The 20069-nt window shown below is 57.1% G+C and overlaps 1 protein-coding gene across 4 annotated transcripts; it reads right to left on the bottom strand.

The window, feature by feature from the left end:
- Positions 1 to 888: 888 nt before the first annotated feature.
- On the bottom strand, positions 889 to 15473 carry C11H7orf57 (chromosome 11 C7orf57 homolog). 4 transcript variants are annotated; one of them, XM_041723109.1, is made up of 8 exons: positions 15338 to 15473; positions 13628 to 13742; positions 10084 to 10269; positions 8600 to 8708; positions 6700 to 6856; positions 4219 to 4316; positions 2286 to 2509; positions 889 to 1704 (listed from the first exon to the last, which is right to left on the bottom strand). In XM_041723109.1, the coding sequence occupies exons 2-8, from the start codon at positions 13683 to 13685 to the stop codon at positions 1658 to 1660; spliced, it is 879 nt and encodes a 292-aa protein (XP_041579043.1). In that variant the 5' UTR covers positions 13686 to 13742; positions 15338 to 15473; the 3' UTR covers positions 889 to 1657. The 4 variants fall into 4 exon arrangements, with proteins under 4 accessions (XP_041579043.1, XP_041579042.1, XP_041579044.1 ...); XM_041723108.1 differs by lacking the exon at positions 15338 to 15473 and having other exon boundaries at positions 13628 to 13817; XM_041723110.1 differs by lacking the exon at positions 15338 to 15473 and having other exon boundaries at positions 2286 to 2503; positions 13628 to 13817.
- Positions 15474 to 20069: the final 4596 nt, after the last annotated feature.

Raw genomic sequence — 20069 nt, 5'->3', positions numbered from 1 at the left:
ACCAACTCAGTTTCGCGAAAATCCCGTATTCTCGGTGTTATGGACCGAATGTCTCCTGTGCCCCTAAAGTCATATGTTGAAGCCACGCTCCCAGTTTGATGGTGTTAATAAGGTGGGGCCTTTGGGAGGACTTCAGGGTTAGGTGAGGTCCCAGGGGTGGGGCCCGCGTTAGGATTCCTGCCCTTGTGGGAGCTAGATCTGGCTTCCTCTCTCTCTCCACCAGTGAGGACACAAGGAGAAAGCAGCTTGTAGCTTCTCACTGGAATTCACCCACCTGGCTCCCCTCCCTGTTCGGGAGCTTGGTTTGCTTTACTGTTGTGGCTCAATACACTTTGCCGCCCACCTCTCCTCACCGTCTACCTCTTCCCTCTTCCAAGCAGCATGACCAAGAACCGTCACAAAAGGGGAGAAATCCTGTAACAGAGGCAGCGCCCTCAGTTCCTGCTTTGCTCAGAGGTCTTGTCGTGAGTGGGTGCTGAATTTTGCCAGATGCTCTGTGTCCGTTCATGGAATCCTATGATCTCTCTGCTTCAGCGTATTCCTTGGTGGATTACACACATTGATTTGTGGGTGTTGAACCAGCCTTGCACACCTGTGACAAATCCTACCTAGTAATAGAATCTAGTTCTTTCTGTACATTGTCTGACTGCTAACATTTGGTTCAAGATTTTTATATCTAGGGGCTCCGGGGTGGCTCAGTCAGTGAAGCGTCTGCTTCAGCCCAGGTCATGATCGCAGGGTCCTGGGATCGAGTCCCACATCGAGCTCCCTGCCCTGTAGGGAGTCTGCTCCTGCCTCTGCTGCTCCCCCTGCTTATGCTCTCTCTCTCTCAAACAAATAAATAGATAAATCTTAAAAAAAAAAAAAACACTTGAGACTTTATCTGGCTTTCTGAAAATTATTTTATTCATTAATTAAATGGGCAAATATAAAACTACATTATCATGCTAATTACGCATAAATAGTAGCAAAATTTATAAAATAAAATTCAGTCTGATTATTTTAAATTTTCTGTTAAGACTAAGTTAAACATTAAAATTACACATAGTTTTACCTAAACAATACAAAATAAATGTAGAATATTATGAATTTCAATTTATGCAAAAAATATTAGCAAAAGTTTTAAACTGGCAAATGCTACCTTGCTCTTACATTAAATGCTTACAGTCTTAAGGCATAATAAATTAATCTTTTTCTTAGTATAAACTCTGTCACAATATTCTGGAGTTAAATTATTTTGGAACAGAAAAAATTATTTCTACAAAGATTACAGGACCCAATAATGGAAAAGACTTTGTGTTTCTTTAAGAGTCTAAATAGTTGATTTCAATCAAAATGTCACCGACAGAGACTAACACAGGAACCGGTGACGTCGGATGACCGGCTGGGAGGAAGTGGCTGGTTCCGAGACCCTGGGACATCCTAGGCCAGCAAGACGCCCAGCGACCCTGTGCCTCACATCCCAGAGAAGCACAGGAAGCAACACCCAACACTCAGACCAGCTCTGCAACAGTGATGTCAAATCGGCTCGATGAGAAATTTTTTCATAAGAATCTATCTTCGTAAAATACAGCAGCAGCCTCCTAAATATAGTTGTCATGTAGTCAGATGCTATTCAGCCACGGGAAAGCGATCCTAGGTGCGTACCAGGTGGGGTTCAGTTGAGCTCTGCCGGCGTGGAGGCCGGTGGAGACGTGCTTGCCCCTGTAATGCAACGGGAAGAGATGGCTGCTGGAGAGAGATACAAAGATGACATTTCTTTACGAATTAAGATTCTTAACCCATTAATTTTAAGTAACAGAAAGAACATATTTCTGTTCTTATATTCGAGGACCAGTCCTGAAGTCTCTATAAAAGTGTAACTCCCGGGGACGCCTGGGTGGCTCAGCGGGTGAAGTGTCTGCCTTGGCTCAGGTCATGATCTCAGGGTCCCGGGATGGAGTCCTGTCTCGGGCTCCCTGCCTCTCCCTCTTCCTCTGCTCCTCCCCCTGCTTGTGCTTCTCTTTGTCAAATGAATAAATAAAATCTTCAAAAAAAAAAAAAAAGAAAAGAAAAGAAAGAAAGAAAGAAAGAAAAGAAAATGCAACCTCACAGAGATCATGACTTTAGCTATTTGTGGTAATAAACAGGAGAGTGGAACGTTTCTGATCCTCCTCTAGCTGCGAGCCCCTCACTTCTGTAGGACTTTACACGGCCTCTGGATTCCTCGGGGTGAGATCCGGGGTGAGACAGGAAATCTCAGGGAACAGAGCCTCAGTGAACGCGGGCTGTGGGGCGCACTTCACCTTGAACATCCCCGGCACCCTCGCCCTCGGGCACCTCCGGGTCGGGGTCAGACTCTGCACCCTGGCGCCCGTCGGGCTCTTGCGGGGACGGAGCCGGCGGGGTCGCCCCGGGGGCCTGCGGGGTCCTCTTGTCTGCGTCCGCTCGCTGCTGCAGCCACTCGTCCTTATACCCATTGCTGATAAGTTTGGAAAAGTTTGTGGGTGAACTGGCTTTTTGACTAGGCCTCAAAAAGAGAGAAATTCATGTCAAACTTCAGTGCAAAAGTCAATTAACGGTAGTTCCGACCACATCTCAGCGAGTGAGCCCGTAATAGCCAGGATGCGTTCTTGTTCCTCAAACATAGCGGAGATATTCCTCTCTCTCTTTCTCTCTCAAACTCGATGTCCCTCTTCCCAATTTTTAAAGTCAATTTAATTAATTAATTTACTGAAGCCATCTGTATGCTCAACGTGGGGCTTGAACTCAGGACCCCAAGATCACAAGCTGCACTCCCAGCGGCGGCCCCCCTTCCCCTGGGAGCCCCAGGTAACATACTCGCAGCCGTCCCTGCACATGGTGGGAGCTTGCTCCATTGTTTCCAAAACCTTTCCCGTGAGCGTGAGCACCCTAGAGGATACGGCGGCATTTCTCGGGGAAAACACCCACTTCCCTGGGAGGTGGTGGGTTGCCCGGACGCTACCATCTCTTTACCAAATGGTCCTTTTTCTCGACTAGCTCTTCCTCCACATTAAAGGTGAGCTGTCCTGGGGGTGCCTGGCTGGCTCCATCACACTGCACGGAGCGTGTGACTCGTGACCTCGGGGTCGTGAGTTCGAGCCCCTGGGTGTGCAGATGACGTCAATAAATTAACTTTATTTTTTATTTTTATTTTTTTTTTAGTTTTTTTTTTTTTTCTTTTTTATGATAGTCACAGAGAGAGAGAGAGAGGCAGAGACACAGACAGAGGGAGAAGCAGGCTCCATGCACCGGGAGCCCGACGTGGGACTCAATCCCGGGTCTCCAGGATCGCGCCCTGGGCCAAAGGCAGGCACCAAACCGCTGCGCCACCCAGGGATCCCCAATAAATTAACTTTAAAGAGAAGATTATCTGCTGCTTCTCTGCACTGCTTTGCCTCCGTCTGTTGCTCACTCGGGGGCCACTCGTTGGCAGGCACTGAGTGCTCAGGGTGCGGGGACCCCGACATGGAGGGGGCACCCAGGCCTGGGAGCAGGACCGTGGCACAGGTGGCACGCCTGAGTTGCTGTGTTGTGAGGGTCGCCCACCGGCCCCCCTGCTCCCCCAGTGGCAGCGTGGGAACCCCACCCGCTGCTCCATACGCTGTGCTCACTGACCCCTTTGCTCCCCACCGCCCCAGACCAGAGCCTGTTTGAGGAATTCGTGGGACAGTTAGTGACACAACTCCTGGCACTCACTGGGGTTCTGAGACAGTGAAGAGAAGCTAAGGTCTCGGGGCTTCACTCCCCAAGTGCCGGAGCCCCGAATGCAGAGCCCGAGTGACACCAGCGGCTACGGACACACAGTCCAAGCCCTGGTGACAGGACACGTCCGGATGGGGCCATGCACACGTGTGGGGCGGTGGCCCTGAATTTAAGAGGTGAGGATGGGGTCCCTGGTGGGGGCCTCAGGCAGGACACAGGCTCACAGGACAGAGCAGCCTGTTGGAGATGTTCCGTACCCACACAGCACAGGCGTGGAAGGGGGGCAGCTGCACTTCACGGGGGCACGACCCCCACACTGGCGGGCAAGGCTGGGCCACGGGGCTGTGACAGCAACAAGCCGTCACCAAAACGTGTTCCCAGGAAGAGAGCATCATGAGGCCGTCAGCCCAGCGCTGTGTTGCCATTCCTGGGACTCTGTCCTCGGGACACTGGACGCAGAGGCCCACACCCAAACCTGACCCAGGTGGCGTGGGCACGGCCCAGGTGACTTACATGGGAGGGAAGGAGACTCTGCTTCCTTCGGGGTCTTTGGGGCCAAGCGGGGTCCCCACTTTGCTTGGGTACTTGGAGTTAATGGCTGGTAGCCTCACCTGTTGCAAGAAGCACACAGAACCCTGGTTGGGGGACAGGCATCCCAACACTGGCAGAGGACATTCCCCGACCGTGGAACCAAACAAACGGGGCGGGAACACTTGGGCAGGCTCATCGTTCCCCAGCCCAAACCACAGGAAGACGCACTGAGCAACAGTCCCAGCTGCCCCCGGGGTCCCAGGGCAGCGGCTCCACCCGGCTGCGCAGAGGCTGGGAGGCTTGGGGCCCAGGGAACAGCTCTGTTCCTTCACGGCTGTGCTGCTGACACACTCGGCAAAACCCGGAGAACAGTGCTTGGTAAAAAAAAAAAAAAAAGTGCATTTCCTGCGTGTGCGTTACACTCTAACAAAGTGGGCCAGGAGGATGCTACAGGAAAACGAAAGAAAACCCACAAAAAGCAAAAAAAAAAAAAAAAAAAAAAAAACAAGCCAGCACACGGGGAGGCACCCAGGCATTTCTAGGGAGGAAAGGAGGCCCTTCAGGAAGGGGGCACGCTTCGGCCCAGCACCCCGCGGGTGAGCGGCCGTCCTCAGTAATACGGGCTTGGGTCTGGCACGAGGGGGGGCACGGCAGGGACAGTCAGGCCCTCCCCACGGGGCGCCCCCCAACCCTGGCTGGCACCCCGCACCCTATTCCTGGAGCTCAACCAGCCGCCCTGCTGGTGTCCGTCACCACAACCGGCTTGCCCCCTCCCTCCTTGCTTCGCACACTCATCGGGCCCCACACGGTGGGGGTCGGGGGCTGTGAAACCCCACTGGACCCGCGGCTCGGACAGCATGTAGCGTCTCCAAGGTCCCCTAGATGCACACGGTGGCGGAGGTCAACACCCAGGACCCCTTCATCGCTCCATGTTTGGGCACTTAGCGTATCACCAAGACTCTGGACCTGATCCTAAAAACAGTGTGTTTCATGGATCATGCAGAGGACCCGAACCCAGAACCTGAGCCAGAGGAAAACCGGGCAGCCCACGGGAGACGACCGACACTCTACGTGGTGTCCAACTGCATGAGTCCGCAGACAAACTGCCAGGGTTTCTCCTCAAACCAGGACTCAGAGAAGCCAAGCCTGGGAGTTGGGCGCAGAGGTTCCAGGCACCCACTGGCACCCAGGCTGGCAAAACCACTGTTTGCCTCACAAGGCCTCCGAGCTGGAGCCCCGGGGGGGCAGTGCTCAGCCCAGGACAGCGGGGAAGGCCTCCGAATCGAGGTAGCCAACCACAAGGCCACCAACTGCAGAGGGCCCCGAGCTCCTAATTTCTCTTTTAAAATACAAATCCCCAGGGCTCCTGGTGGCTCAGTGGGTCAAGCATCCGCCTTTGGCTCAGGTCATGACCTCAGGGTCCTGGGATCGAGTCCTACATCAGGCTCCCTGCTCAGCAGAGAACCTGCTTCTCCCTCTGCCCCTCCTCACACCCCTGCTTGTGCTTCCTTGCTCACTCTATCTGAAATAAATAAATAAAATCTAAAATAAAATAAAATAATAAAATAAAATAAAATAAAAATAAAAATAAAATAAAATAAAATAAAATAAAATAAAATAAAATAAAATAAAATAAAATAAAATAAAATAATTAAATTAAATTAAATTCCAATCCCCAAACAAGCCTCTCACTCTGGAGCCAGCTGCTCTTGGTGGTCAAATACCCCCGAGGAGCTTTGTACTGGAGAAAAGTATCACTTCTCTCCCCTTATGATCAATAAGGAGTCTTCCAGGGAGATCTTCACGTAGACACAATAGACAGGTTTAGGGAACAGATAATGAGTAAATACAGGATGTCCTTCCTACACATGCCGGAGGCTGCCCTAGACAAGCATTAACCAGCTAAAACTCATTTTCTACAAGGTCATCTTACCTGGTGGAGTCAGTACGTATAAAAAGGAAAAAAACAGAGTATTATCATGGCCTCTTGCCCTTTAGTCGATTCAAATTTAAAATACAGAACTGGGGGCAGCCTGGGGGTGCTCAGCGGTTGAGCATCTGCCTTCGGCCCAGGGCGTGACCCCGGGTCCCGGGATGGAGTCCTATGTCGGGCTCCCTGCAGGGAGCCTGCTTCTCCCTCTGCCTGTGTCCCTGCCTCTCTGTGTCTCTCATGAATAAATAAAATCTTTAAAAAATACATACATCCATGCATACAGAACTGGGCGCCTGGGTAGCTCAGTGGGTTGAGCGACCGCCGCTGGGTTTCAGCTCAGGCCCCGATCCCAGGGAGGTGGGATGCAGCCCGCGTCGGCTCCCTGCCGCTCCCTCCCACGTGTGGGCTCTCTCTAAAATAAACACGTCTTTTTAAAAAATAAAATACAGAGCCGTGTCGTGGTTCTGCTCTCCGTGTGGCAGCCACAGCGACAGCTGACAGCAAGCCCCGCAGGGCAGGCGGCCACTCACCTTTCTCTTCTCCTTCTCGCGTTCCTCTGCCTCCCTTTGCCACACTGTTTTCACGTCGAAGTCGAAGGGCCCTCTTCTGGACTCATAGCTGCCGTTGGCCGGCTCGGGGTGAAACTCCTCGTAGACCATGTAATCGGGCATGGAGACGCTGGGGATCCTGCAGAGACAGGGGCACGGCGCCCACCTGAGGCCACTCCCTCCTCCCCTTCCCCTCCCTCCTCTCCCTCCTCCGTCCCTCCTCTCTTCCCTTCCCTCCTTCACATTTATCATTTCACAGGATCATTTAATAGCACTAGTGTTTTTTTCTGTTTTCTGTTTGATGGTCGTTTTTTAAAAGATTTTATTTATTTAATTTTAGGGAAAGAGAGAGATGGGGGAGTGTGTGAGTAGGGGAAGGGGCAGAGGGAGAGAGAATCCCAAGCAGATTCTGCCCTGGGCTCGTCCCATGACCCTGAGACCAGGACCTGAGCCCAAATCAAGAGTCGCCACTCATGGACTAAGCCACCAGGCGCCCCCGCCGGTCACGTTTAATGTAGTATGTAAACTTCCAGCCTGGTTTCCCGTCTCCACCGGAAAGCACTCAGGCCTGGAGCAGGGGCAGGGAGCGGGGATGTGCACCCGCTGCATTCTCCTAGTCACCATCGCCTTCACTGCCCAAGGGCTAAGGGCTGGGGCTTCACCCTGGCAGCAGTGAGGGGCACGGAGGGGGCAGGGCCTGGGCAAGGTGCGGGCTGCAGCTGCGGAAGGGGGGAGGCCCTCGGGGTGCAGTGCTCAGAGCAGGGAGTACAAAGAGCCAGAAGGGGCTCCCGCTGCCCCTGACCCAGAGGGAGGACAGAGGCAGGTGGGAGGCCCCCCGAGGAAGCCAGGGGCGAGGCCAGGGAGCAGAGGTCAGAGGCTGGGAATGCAGGCTAGGGACCCCTGGGGAGAAGCGGCGGCAGGGACAGCAGCTGGGCCCCCCTATATTTCGGGCTCTGTACGGGCAGGGAAAGGCCTCAGAGACCGAAGGGGCAGGAACTCTCCACGGAAGGCCAGTTTCCACCGCAGCTCCCAGCTCCCGACTTTTCACTGGAGGAAACTGTCTCCTGTACCAACCCCCCCTCACGCCCTCTGAGCACCAGGAGGCCTGGGCCGTTGACAGGGACACATGGGGTGGGAGGGGCAGCAGTGCTCTCTGCTCCGGGCCCAGCGGGTGGGCAGTGCGAGTGGAGGCAGGGAGGGGCCGGGCCTCCTGATCCTCCCACAACGCCCTGCAGCAGTGACCTCCTGGGCTGCACAGGGCTGCGCCTCAGAGGCACCCCTGGCCTCCTGTCCAGGTAGGGGACCGGCTCTGGGACGGACAGGCAGTGCGGTAAGCTGGCCCCCGGGGGCCTGGGGTCTCTGGAAGCTCCTCCTGGGACACGCGGGCCCTCTCCTCTCTGCTTTGCTCAAATCAGAGCTCCGCTGTGTTGGCCGAGTGTGAGTTTTAGATTCCGGGGGGACGGGAACCTCGAGGAAAAAACGGCACGTGACCCCGGGCACAGGCTTCGGGGACACGGGGTGACAGCTCACACACATCTGGGCTCCTGCCCCAGGCTCCACTGTGAAGCCTCCCGGGAGGGGGTCTGGAGGCTAGGGCGTGCATGCCCAAGCACGGGAATTTCTAGGCCTTGCAGACGTTCTGGGGGACGTGGCGTCCCACAGGAACTTGGGAGTGCCTGCATTTCTGGCTTCACGGGGCACCTGCGTCCGGCTGCTGGTTATAGGGGCACAGGGGACACAGCCTGAAGCCGAGGCCCCGAGGCAGCCCCAGAGGTCTGGCGCTGGCCCCAGCTGGGATCCTATTGGCTGCGCCCTCTGAGCAGCCCCCCTGAGCCGCTCCCAGGGCTGTACCACCCCTCTCCATGTCCCTCGGGATACTCACTGTCTCTGCTCGGCCGTGGGTGGCTTGCTGTGGTGCACGTACCAGTCTGGCAGGGAGTAGGCCACCGGGGAGCCCTTCCTGGTCCCGGGCATGAAGTGTTTCAGCAGATCTCAAAGCCAAAGAGACATGGCGTGAGCGTGCAGCGCAAGAGCAGGCAGGTGACCACACAGCGGGGACTGTGACTTCTCCCGGGGTCGGCCCGGTCCCGGGGTCCCCAGAGCTCGCCCTGCTACAGAGCTGGCGCCCACGCGTGCTGATGTCCACCATTCAGGGGACAAAACTCCTCGGGTCCCCGGGGGGCTGCCTGCTGGCTGTGCTCTCAGCTACCCTCCTCACGTCCAACTGTTCACTGCCACTGTTCTCACTCAGCGGGGAGTGGGCGAGGGGATGTGGTCATCAGGGCCTCCACTTGGAGCCACCAAGGGGACAGAGCACAGGCTCCTTCGTGTCAGACCCACCAGCTCAGGAGCCGCCTGCCCACTCCAAGGCTTCCGGCCCTCCCGCCACAGCCTCCTCCAAGCTGGGGGCCGGCCCTGCCTGCTAACAGGCCGGCAGATCCCACGTCTCGGGATCAGTAGATGTTTAACACTTTGTTTTGCGTTTGATTTTGAAACATTTCAGACCCAGAGAAAAGTTGCAAGAACGGCCGGGATCCCCCAGCTCCCCCCGTGCTCGCATCTGCTTGCTTTCTTCCTCCCTTCTCCCTGCCTCCTTGGGCACTGTCACTGTCACTGCTGTTTTGGGGCAGTTTGGTGACCTCTCGCAGACCTGTGGCGCCTCTGCCCCCATGAACTTGGACGGAAGGTTCCGGAAGGCGGGTGCTACACAGTCACGGCGCCTCGATGGCATCAGCACTGACGCCCCGATGCCATCCTCTTATCTAGTGTGAGATCCCTTAGCGGGAGGCCGGGGGACAAGGAGAGGCCAGAGGAACATGGAGGCCCTGTCCTGGGCCTGACACGGAGCAGGTGGGGTGGGGTGGCCTGGCTCCTGGACACCCAGGCCCAGTGTCTCAGGGGGACCCCTGACAGACACTGACGGCGGCCAGGACAAGGGGAGGACAGGCAGTGGCTCTCGCGTCCCTCAGCACTAGGGCCACCGTCCCAGGGGGACCCTGCCTCAGCGGCCGTCCCTAGGACGTCCTCACTTAAACCGTGGGCCACGGCGGATGCTCCTCGGCCTCGTCTGAATCTTGTCTGTGGCCTATGTTGCCACCACAGGACAGCCCTGACGAGGGCCACGCAGGACCCCGCTGGTCACCCCAAGGGGCCAGGGAGGTGCAGGCACGACCCCCCGGGGGGGCGGACGGTGGCCCGAGCCCCTCGGCACCCCACCGCGGGCTGGGAGCGGGTGATCCTGTGGCGGTGCAATATCCCAGGCTGTGCCGTGACCCTGGACGTCCACTGGCCTGGGGCGGGACGTCCGCGTCACAGGCAGCTCCTCGCGGAGGCAGCGAGGGGCCCTGGGGTGGCGGCGCTGCTTACCGGGCCGGCCGCCTTGCTTGGCCAGCTTCACGTACTCCGAGTCCGTGTCTTTCACCCAGTACCTCCGCAGCCCAGGCACGTGCCCGTGGGGAGGCTCCCTCAGGCCACTGAGGCCTGGGATCTGGGAGGCTGGCGGCGCGTCCACGGGCTTCTCCGACCGCTTCGCGGGAAGGTGGTAATACCAGTCTACAGAGAGGAGAGCGAGGAGCACTCAGGTGGGCCTGCGCCCCTGCCCACGACGAGCCACGACGAGCCACGCCGGGCCGGGGTCACGCCCACGGGACACGGGCACGGGAGAAAGTGCCCCTTTGGAACACCTGCAGTGGCAGCAAGCCAGCGGCCTCCAACGGGAGGGGCAGCTCCCCGAGCACCGGCCGCACCTCTGCCCCCGGGGGCACGGCCCCCTCCAAGAGTCCAAATCCCCTGTGTGTGGCCCGTGTTCCCCCCCACGGGCCCAGGAGCAGCCCGCGTTTCCGCTACATCGGGGAGCACATGTGCCTGCACAATCCCGGGTCACGCACAGCGCGGCAGGCCAGGGGGGGTGTGTGGCAGGACCGGCCCAGACCCGCCAGCCCCGGCACGCTAAGGACACCGAGACACAACGTCCGCCCTGAAGCAGCGGCCTGGGTGCGCACGGCGGGGTCTGGCAGCAGCGGGACGAGGCCCCCAGCCCTCTGGCCCTGCGGCCCGTGCTTGAGGCCATGGTGGGACCCCCTGAGCCAGAGGTCACAGGTGCATGGACACGGGAGGTGCCCAGGACCACGGAGCCGCACCCCTGCAGTCGCTGGTGGGCCCACGGAGCTGGGGCATGAGGGGTGCAGACAGGGCGGGGGGCAGGGCGTCACCTCTGTGGGCGGCCCTGAGTGAGAGGTGCCACCGGGGAGGGGGAAGGCCACCTGCTGACCACCCTCCCTCCCCCTCCCTGCTCTGAGCCCCACAGACAAAGGCACCCTGGGCAATGAGGGGACCACGGTGCTGGCAGAGCAGACACCCAGGACAGCCCCGCAGGCCACTCTGTGACCACCGGGCCCCGTGGGGAACGAGAGGTGGATACAGAACCCCAGGGACCTGCACTGCCCAGTGTCTACTTATGGTCCCCAGAGGGAAGAGATGGGGACACTCGGGCTTCTGTGAAGACATTTTTAGGTGAGATCAACATTTACATCAGTGGACTTTGATTAAAGCAGACCACCGTCCATCACGTGGGTGGGCCGCATCTAATCAGTTGAAGGCCTTAAGAGAAAAAGACTGAGATCCCCCTGCCCCGGCCCAGGGAGGAGGGAACGCTGCCTCCAATGCCTCCAATAGCCTTTGGGCTCTCGAGGCAACATCAGCTCCTCCCTGGGTCTCCAGCCCTGCGGGCTTTGGACTTACCCAACTCCACAACTGTGTGAGCCACTTCCTTAAAATAAACCTCTCCATAGACAGATGATAATACACAGAGGATAGACAGCTGACGGTGACAGAGAGAGACGCGCTGTTGGTTCTGCTGCCCTGGAGACTCTAATACTGCAGGTGACGGGAAACTGTGCTGAGTAGATTATGTCAACCTGGGTGGCTCAGTTGGGTGAGCGTTGGGCTCTTGGTTTGGCTCAGGTCATGATCTCAGGGTCGTGGGATCAAGCCTTGCATCAGGCTCTGTACTCAGCTTGGAGTCTGCTTGCGAATCTCTCTCTCTGCCCCCCCCACCCCCGTGCGCTCATTCTCTCTCTCTCTCTCTCAAAAAATAAAATAAGTATTTAAACAAAACTAATGTACGTAACACACAAGGATCCCATGAACAACTGTCCTCCAAAGGGAAAAGCTTACACATCCAATTTCTACTTCTAATGCTGGGTTCACTGCAAAAAAATGAATTATATTCAACATAAGAAAATATTTGAAGCTCTAAAGGACAGCAATGAGCTAAATCGAAATTTGTAGTTTTGAGAATGAAAAATAAGTATTAGGAAAGGTTTAAGAATGGAGCAGAAGCTCACGGGAGGAAGAGCTCGGGCAGCTTCCTACTCGGATCACATTCAACTCAAATATTCTCTTAGAGGGAGGACGTGCACTTCTTGCTTTATTTTTTCTCTCTGTGTTTTGCTTACTAATTAATCCACGGAGGACAGTGTATCTTCCAGTTCTCATTACGGGAAGCCGCAGGCAGGCACTGAACTCCACTCCAGGCACTGATAGCTGGTGCAAAGGCGCTTGCACGCACACGCGCACACACACGCAGGCCGAAAGGAACCAGAATGGTCCTGCAGCCTCAGCACCTAGAATTATTAGGACTCGCACGGCGATTATTACCAGCACTACGACGACCAGTCTCCTGCTTGTTTGGCTCCATCGGCAGCGCTGGGCCTCGCGTGGATTTCTCTCTCTCTCTCCCTTTTTAAACATCTATTTACTTAATTGCCAGAGCTTGAGCGGGTGGGGTGGGGGGACGTGCAGCAGACTCCCCAGGGAGCGTGGACACAGATGCAGGATTCCATCTCACAGCCCGAGATCACGACCCCAGCAGAAACCCACGGCCAGGCCGGTGCTGGCGGGACTGAGCCACCCGGGCACTTCTCCTCTGTTTCCGGGTGTGGCCTCCAAGCGTCCTCACCCGCAGGAGAGGAGCTCCCTTCTGCTACCCACGAGGCGAGAGGTTAGGGGGGCAGGCAGCGACCCCGGGGGCTCACGAGGGCTGATGGCCATGCTCCCGCCTTCAGAGTCTGGGCCGAGGAGCCCCCACGGGACGTTCCCTCCGAAAACTCTCCGGGCTTCAATGTGCACGTCTATGAACCGCGGATACTGATGCCACCTCGGGCTGTTCTGAGGGTCAACGCTAGTGCATAACAGTGCCGGGGCCTCGCGGTGTCTGCTTGGGCCGTGTACACGGGGAGGCCACCCTCCAAGGCGTGCAGCAGTCACAAAAGGCTGAGAGCCCGTGGTGAGGAGGGGAAGCGGCCAGCTCCCCGCCCTGCCCCACAGGGGTCCCAGCAGAGCCACCGCGTCACCAGAGGCGGCCACATCTAGCTGGATCCCGAGCTCGTCTGGGAACCCAAGGCCAGGCTTCCTTCCCCTGGGAGCAGACGTGAGCCCCGCGGGGGCCCGCCAGCTTCCCACACAGCCGCGGAGACCCCTGTGCGTCCAGAGGGGAGGGGAGAAGGCCCAGGGCCGCAGGGCCTCCAGCTGTGCTCCCTGTCCAGCCACTAGAACCCCCAGGCGTGGCTGAGCTGGTGCGGGGACAAGAGCGCCGCGGGGTGCAGCTGGAGAAGGCCGGCCTGCACTCAGGGGAGCGCCTGAAGCTCACCTAGGGTCTGACTAGCAGGACGCAGGGGGCTCCCCACGCGGCCTCCAACAGGGGGGCAGCAGTAGGAACCCTGCTTTCCTTTGCAGAAAATAGACAAGATGGGCTGGGCTGTGTTCGGTTTTTCTTTTTCTTCCTTTTCTCTTCCTGTTTCCCTTTAAGTGGCTCTGACCCTGGGGTACGGGAGCTGCTTTCTTTGCCCCCCCCACCCCCACCCCAGGCCTGCAGAGTCAGGGTGCCCAGCCCCATTCCCAGGTCACTCACCGCAGGAAGCGTAGCGGCTCGCAGCGGCGCCCTGCAGCTCTTTGCTTGTGTTCCTCATGCTGGGGTCGCAGGGGGCCCGGTGAGGCCTCTTCCACAGCTCTCAGTCCACCTCCACCTGGCAGGCACGCGGGCGTCTCATGGTGGGGGACAGGCGTGCATGACCATGTGGGTATGCAGCAGGGGCCTATGCATGCTGGTATACAGCAGGAGCACAGCCATGCCCTGTACACACCACCCAGGCAGGCGGGTGCACAGCAGGGGACAGAGGTCATCCTGGGTATACAGTAGGGGCCTACACACATTCGTGTAACAGGGCGGTCCACGCAGGCACAGGGCTAGGCGCACACACTCCAGGTACAGCAGGGCGCATCCACACAGGCACACGGACTCCGGGGTACAGCAGGGCGCGTCCACGCAGGCGCACGCACTCCAGGTACAGCGGGGCGCGTCCACGCAGGCACACGGACTCCGGGGTACAGCAGGGCGCGTCCACGCAGGCACACGGACTCCGGGGTACAGTGGGGCGTGTCCACGGAGGCACACGGCCGGGGCGCACACACTCCGGAGTACAGGGGGGCGCTTCCACGCAGGCACACGGACTCTGGGGTACAGGGGGGCGCATCCACGTAGGCACAGGGATGGGCCCACGCACTCCGGGTACAGCGGGGCGCGTCCACGCAGGCACACGGACTCCGGGGTACAGCAGGGCGCATCCACGCAGGCACACGGACTCCGGGGTACAGTGGGGCCTGTCCACGGAGGCACACGCACTCCGGAGTACAGGGGGGCGCGTCCACGGAGGCACACGCACTCGGGGTCAGCGGGGCGCGTCCATGGAGGCACACGCACTCGGGTTCAGCAGGGCGCGTCCACGCAGGCACACGGACTCCGGGGTACAGCAGGGCGCATCCACGCAGGCACACGCACTCCGGGTCAGCGGGGCGCGTCCACGCAGGCGCACGCACTCGGGGTACAGGGGGGCGCGTCCACGCAGGCACACGCACTCCGGGGTACAGAAGGGGCACGTCCACGCAGGCACACGGCCGGGGCGCACGCACTCCGGGTACAGCGGGGCGCGTCCACGCAGGCACATGCACTCCGGGGTACAGTAGGGGCACGTCCACGCAGGCACACGGCCGGGGTGCACGCACTCGGGGTACAGGGGGGCGCGTCCACGCAGGCACACGCACTCCGGGTACAGCGGGGCGCGTCCACGCAGGCACACGCACTCCGGGTACAGCGGGGCGCGTCCACGCAGGCACACGGACTCCGGGGTATAGCGGGGCGCGTCCACGCAGGCACACGGACTCCGGGGTACAGTAGGGGCACGTCCACGCAGGCACACGGCCGGGGCGCACGCACTCCGGGTACAGCGGGGCGCGTCCACGTAGGCACACGCACTCCGGGTCAGCGGGGCGCGTCCACGCAGGCACACGCACTCCGGGTCAGCGGGGCGCGTCCACGCAGGCACACGCACTCCGGGTCAGCGGGGCGCGTCCACGCAGGCACACGCACTCCGGGTATAGCGGGGCGCGTCCACGCAGGCACACGCACTCCGGGTCAGCGGGGCGCGTCCACGCAGGCACACGCACTCCGGGTACAGCGGGGCGCGTCCACGCAGGCGCACGGCCGGGGCAGCGATTCCCCGGGGCGGGAGTCTCGGGGCAGGGGCCGTCCAGGTCCGGGGTGACGCCGGCCCCGCCCACTCACCTGCGGCCCGGGGTCTCGGGGTTGGGGCGGCGGCGCCCAGGCGGCTCTCCCAGCGGCGGGCCCGGGGCGCCCAGCCCACCCCGCACTCCCAGCGGGTGCGGAAGCGCAGCACCCGCGTCGTCCTGGCAACGGCCGGGCGGCCAATGGGTGGACGCGGCGGGAGCGCCCGCAGCCAATCGGAGAGGCCTGCGGGAGCCGGCCGGCCAATCAGGGCGAGGGGCGGGCGGGGCGGCGTCCTGCTCCCGGAGGGGCCCCACCCCGGGGAGTTTCCGCGGAGGACAACAAGCGGGCGGGCGGGCTGGTCAAGCTCCTTGTATCTAAAGCAGTTTTTAAAAAGGGCGAATGGGAGCTCCTGGCTCAGCTGGGGGAACAGGGGATTCTGGATGTTGGGCGGTGACCTCGAGCCCCGCCCTGGGCGCCCAGATTGCGAAAAACAAAACACTTTAAAACTAAACTTTAGGGCAGCCGGGGCGGCTCAGCGGTTAGCGCCGCCTTCAGCCTAGGGCGTGACCCCGGGTCCCGGGATCGAGTCCCGCATCGGGCTCCCAGCATGGGGCCTGCTGCTCCCCCTGCCTCTGTCTCTGCCTCTCTGTGTGTCTCTCATGAATGAATAAAATCTTTAAGAAAAATCAAACTTAAATAAAAAGAGGAGGAATAAATGCTCGGTAAAGCAGCAAAGGGCCCGTTTGCCAACTGTGTGTCAATAGTGACGTGATCATGTAAACGTCCTTCCTCTTACCCTCTGTTTTCAGGAGGGTTTTTTTAAAAACACTTTTTTAAAGCCTTCGGCCGTGTTTCTGCGGAAAAGTGTTCAGATTTCTGCGGGCCCCCTGACCCCAGTGTGGACCTGCGGCCTCTGGGTTGGGGACCCTCGCAGGTGCAGGCGGAGGGTGCGGAGCCAGGTGGCCAGAACCGGGCTGCAGTGACCGAGCGGCCCTGACTGCGGTTCACCTGGCTCCGGGCCGGGATCCTGCAGACTCCTCGGGGCTGCACTGGGACGTGTCGGCCCCACTGCGTAGAGGCCCTTGGGTGGCCATCAAGGATGACGGGCCTCCTTTTGCATAGGTCACAGCCTCATCTGCCTAGGGGATTGCGGATCAGGAGAAGGTTGGTTCTGGGAGTAGCTGATCCTAATACACCTGAGACGAATTCAGCACTGTGAGATCACTCACACCGGAATTAATTTTTTGTTTTAATTTAAAATAATGAGGGGCCCTGGGTGGCTCTGTGATGGAGTGTCGCCTTCCGCTCCAGGCCTAATCTAGGGGTCGTGCTCCCCGCAGGGAGCCTGCTTCTCCCTCTGTTTATGTCTCTGCGTCTTTCTGTGAAATAAATTAATAAGTACATACATACACAAACTCTTTTAAAAACATTTAAAATAACAAATAGAATAGTTGATCCTACTAAACTGCAGTGGGCCTAGCAAGTATCTTTCTCTGTTTCAGAAGTGGGTTAATAGAAGAGAGAAGAATTCACAGAAGTTGACAGTCTTCCCTAGGAATGGATATCATAATTCAAAAACTGAATTTCTCTTGCTCATCATTCCCTTAGGAGAAAGTTTCCACTTCCAAAGAGCGCTTGAAAGCACAGTGTTTGCAGACGTCAGATCAAAGGAGAGTTTAGGTAGGGCACAGGACAGGTGAAAACACGACACAGGATGATCTGCTTAGAATGAGCATATCTCATTTCCTCTGCTTCATCACAGGTGGGCTTTCTGAGCCAGAACAGCTCTGAGGGTTTAGAAGGATCCAGATGTCCTCACATATAAGCCCACTTATGCACATTTTATGTGATTTCATTTGTAGATGTTTACATAAAATGTCTATCGTACACATATCATTTTTTAAGACTTTTTATTTATTCATTTGAGAGAGACAGAGAGGGAGCAGGTGCGTGAGCAGGGGGAGGGGCAGACGGAGAGGAAGGAGCAGAGTCCTGGCTGAGCAGGGAGCCCATGCAGGACTCCGTCCCAGGACCCCCAGGATCATGACTCGACCCGAAGGCAGGTGCTTGACCGGCTGAGCCTCCCAGGTGCTCCTCCTACATATATCTCATATGCCCATCTCTATGTGCATATCTATATTTATCACATGTATCTTATTATATCATGTGTAAGGTTTTATATATTATAAATCATGTGTATAGACCTCTTATTCTAGATATATTATATCTTAATAGGTAGCTCCTGCTCTGGAGTATTTTGAGAAAAGGAAAAAAAAATGCATTTAGGTACAAATTCTGCTTTCTCAAAGCCCTTGAACTTGTCCCGCCTGCCTAGTCTCTCTGGGTTTACTCCTGTTGTTGACTGAAGCTGGTCTAGTTCAATTCCCAGGACACATGTTCATCTCTGCTTTTGTCTATCCTTGTTATGTATCCAGCCCTGAGCAGCTAAAAGGCCTGGTACAATTCCCTTCCCTAGACATCCTCCCCAGGACTCCATCCGCCCCCTCTCCGTCGGGTGGCTTACTCTTTACACTGGGCCTTCACCAACAGGAGGCATTTCTAAACTAAGTGGTTTTTTAAAAAAGTAATAATAATCTAAAATGAGGGGTGAGTAGTGTAGTTGGTTAAGTGTCCAACTCTTAGTTTTGGCTCAGGTCACGATCTTAGGGTCCTGAGATCGAGTCGCACGTCAGGCTCCGCGCCCAGCTTGGAATCTGCTTGGGATTCTCTCTCTCCTCTCCCTTTGCCTCTCCCAGCCTAAAATAAATAAATAAATCTTTAAAAAATGTTAATTGAAAATAATTTAAAGACAAACTCTTCTTTGTGATGCAGATTTCAGTATCTCAGCATTACATCACAGTTTGGGTTTTTAGCCTAGTTGGGAAAACAAGACCATCCTCTTCTGTGGGCACAGAGGGAGGCAGGATTTTTTTGTGTCCCCATCATCACCTTCTACCACACCCTGTATTGGGTGTTGAAGTGGTAATAGTCTTTTCTTTTTTCTTTGGTAGAAAATTTTCACATTTTAAAATGGATTTAAGTAAGCTACCTTGCTTGAGATGTAACAGGAAAAATTTTGGAAAAAATAACAGAGTGAACACAAAATATACTTAAGTGACAGGAGAGTTTAGATTGGTTTAAATTGGGGATCCCTGGGTGGCTCAGCAGTTGCGCTTCTGCCTTCGGCCCAGGGTGTGATCCTGGAGTCCCGGGATCGAGTCCCCACGTCGGGCTCCCTGCAGGGATCCTGCTTCTCCCTCTGCCTGTGTCTCTGCCTCTCTCTCTCTCTGTGTGTCTCTCATGAATTAAAAAAAAAAAATCTTAAAAAAAAGATAGGTTTAAATTAAATCCCTGCGATACAACAATTTATATACAAGGCCAAGGTCATTGTATTGTTTGGAAGAAATACAAAGTCAATAACTTGTATTTGAGAAATAAAATATATGATTTATTATTTTAAGTTTATCATTATATACTCTATCAGAAACCAGTATTTAGAGCAGAGTTGTAGGATTTTTGTTTGATATCCCAAAATGAGAAGATTTTTTTAAAGATTTTATGTATTTATTTGAGAGAGCGTATAAGCAGGGCCAGAGGGCGAGGGAGAAGCAGACTCCCCAGCTGAGCAGGGAGGCTGACATGGGGCTCAGTCCCAGGACCCTGGGATCATGACCTGAGCCCTGAAGGCAGACGCCTGAAGCAGACGCCTAACTGAGGGTCACCCGGGTGTCCCAAGATGAATTTTTAAAAAAATATTAATGCAGTATTCTACTGCCTTTCCTCATTCCAGGGGGTAGAATGGGCCCCATTCATTTTGGGAAACACATCAGTTTGCCTGCTTTGCATGCAAGCATTTCACGGGATCTGCCTGCTAAGTAGTTTCCAGTTGGGAAGGGTCATAACTGAGGATGATGAGGGTAACGTCATACTTGAGGGTGACAATGAAGACAGCTGTAGACAGAACGTGTGTGTCCCCCCCAACCCCCACCCCAATCCATAAGGTTGAAATCCAGTCCCCGATGTGATGGTATTTGGAGGTGGGGCCTGTGGGAGGTGATCAGGTCATGAATGGGATTCATGCCCTCATAGAGGAGGCCCCACGGAGGTCCTCGCCCCTTGCCCCACGTGAGGACACAGCAAGAAGGCTCTCCGTGAACCAGGAGCGCCCCTCACCAGACCCCGAATCTGCCAGCACCGGGATCTCAGACTTCCAACGCCCAGATCTTCGAGAGATGAGTTTCTGTTGCCCAGAAGCCCAGGTCATCTGCCGTATTCCTAAAGCACCCTCATTATAGCGGGACCCGGTACCAGAAGTGGGGCGCTGCTGGAACAAATCCACCAAAGTGCGGCCGCGGCGTTGGGCGGGGGTGCCATGGGGAGGCCGGGACGGCTCTGAGGAAGGCCTAGGCAAGCCTGCATTGCCCCGCACAGCAACCGGGCCGGCCCGGGACAGCTGAGAGCGGGGAGGCCACCAGAGTGAGCCTGTCCTGCCGTGCTGCTTGGGCGAGGCCGGAGCGCTCGAGCACAGGGTCGTGCACAGGGCATGGCCTGCAGCTTGGCCCCCCGGACTGCTGGCGGGCAGAGGCAGGATGGACTCAGGCTGCACCTGGCATTTGCAGTACCGGCCCCCGCGTCCTGCCTCCCCAACCCCCAAGGCCTCGCACCAGCCTGCTTTCCTGTAGCCCACAGGCTAGTCCTGCGGTCCTCTTCCCCGGGTGCCCTTCCCTTCCCGGTGTCTCTGCCCGAGGGCCATGGGCCCCACGGGTGGGCACCTGCCCCCGTGGACGGT

The sequence above is a fragment of the Vulpes lagopus genome, chromosome 11, assembly GCF_018345385.1.
Source record: "Vulpes lagopus strain Blue_001 chromosome 11, ASM1834538v1, whole genome shotgun sequence".
In the NCBI taxonomy this organism is placed as follows: domain Eukaryota; kingdom Metazoa; phylum Chordata; class Mammalia; order Carnivora; family Canidae; genus Vulpes; species Vulpes lagopus.
This window is presented reverse-complemented; position numbering and strand designations above follow the sequence as displayed.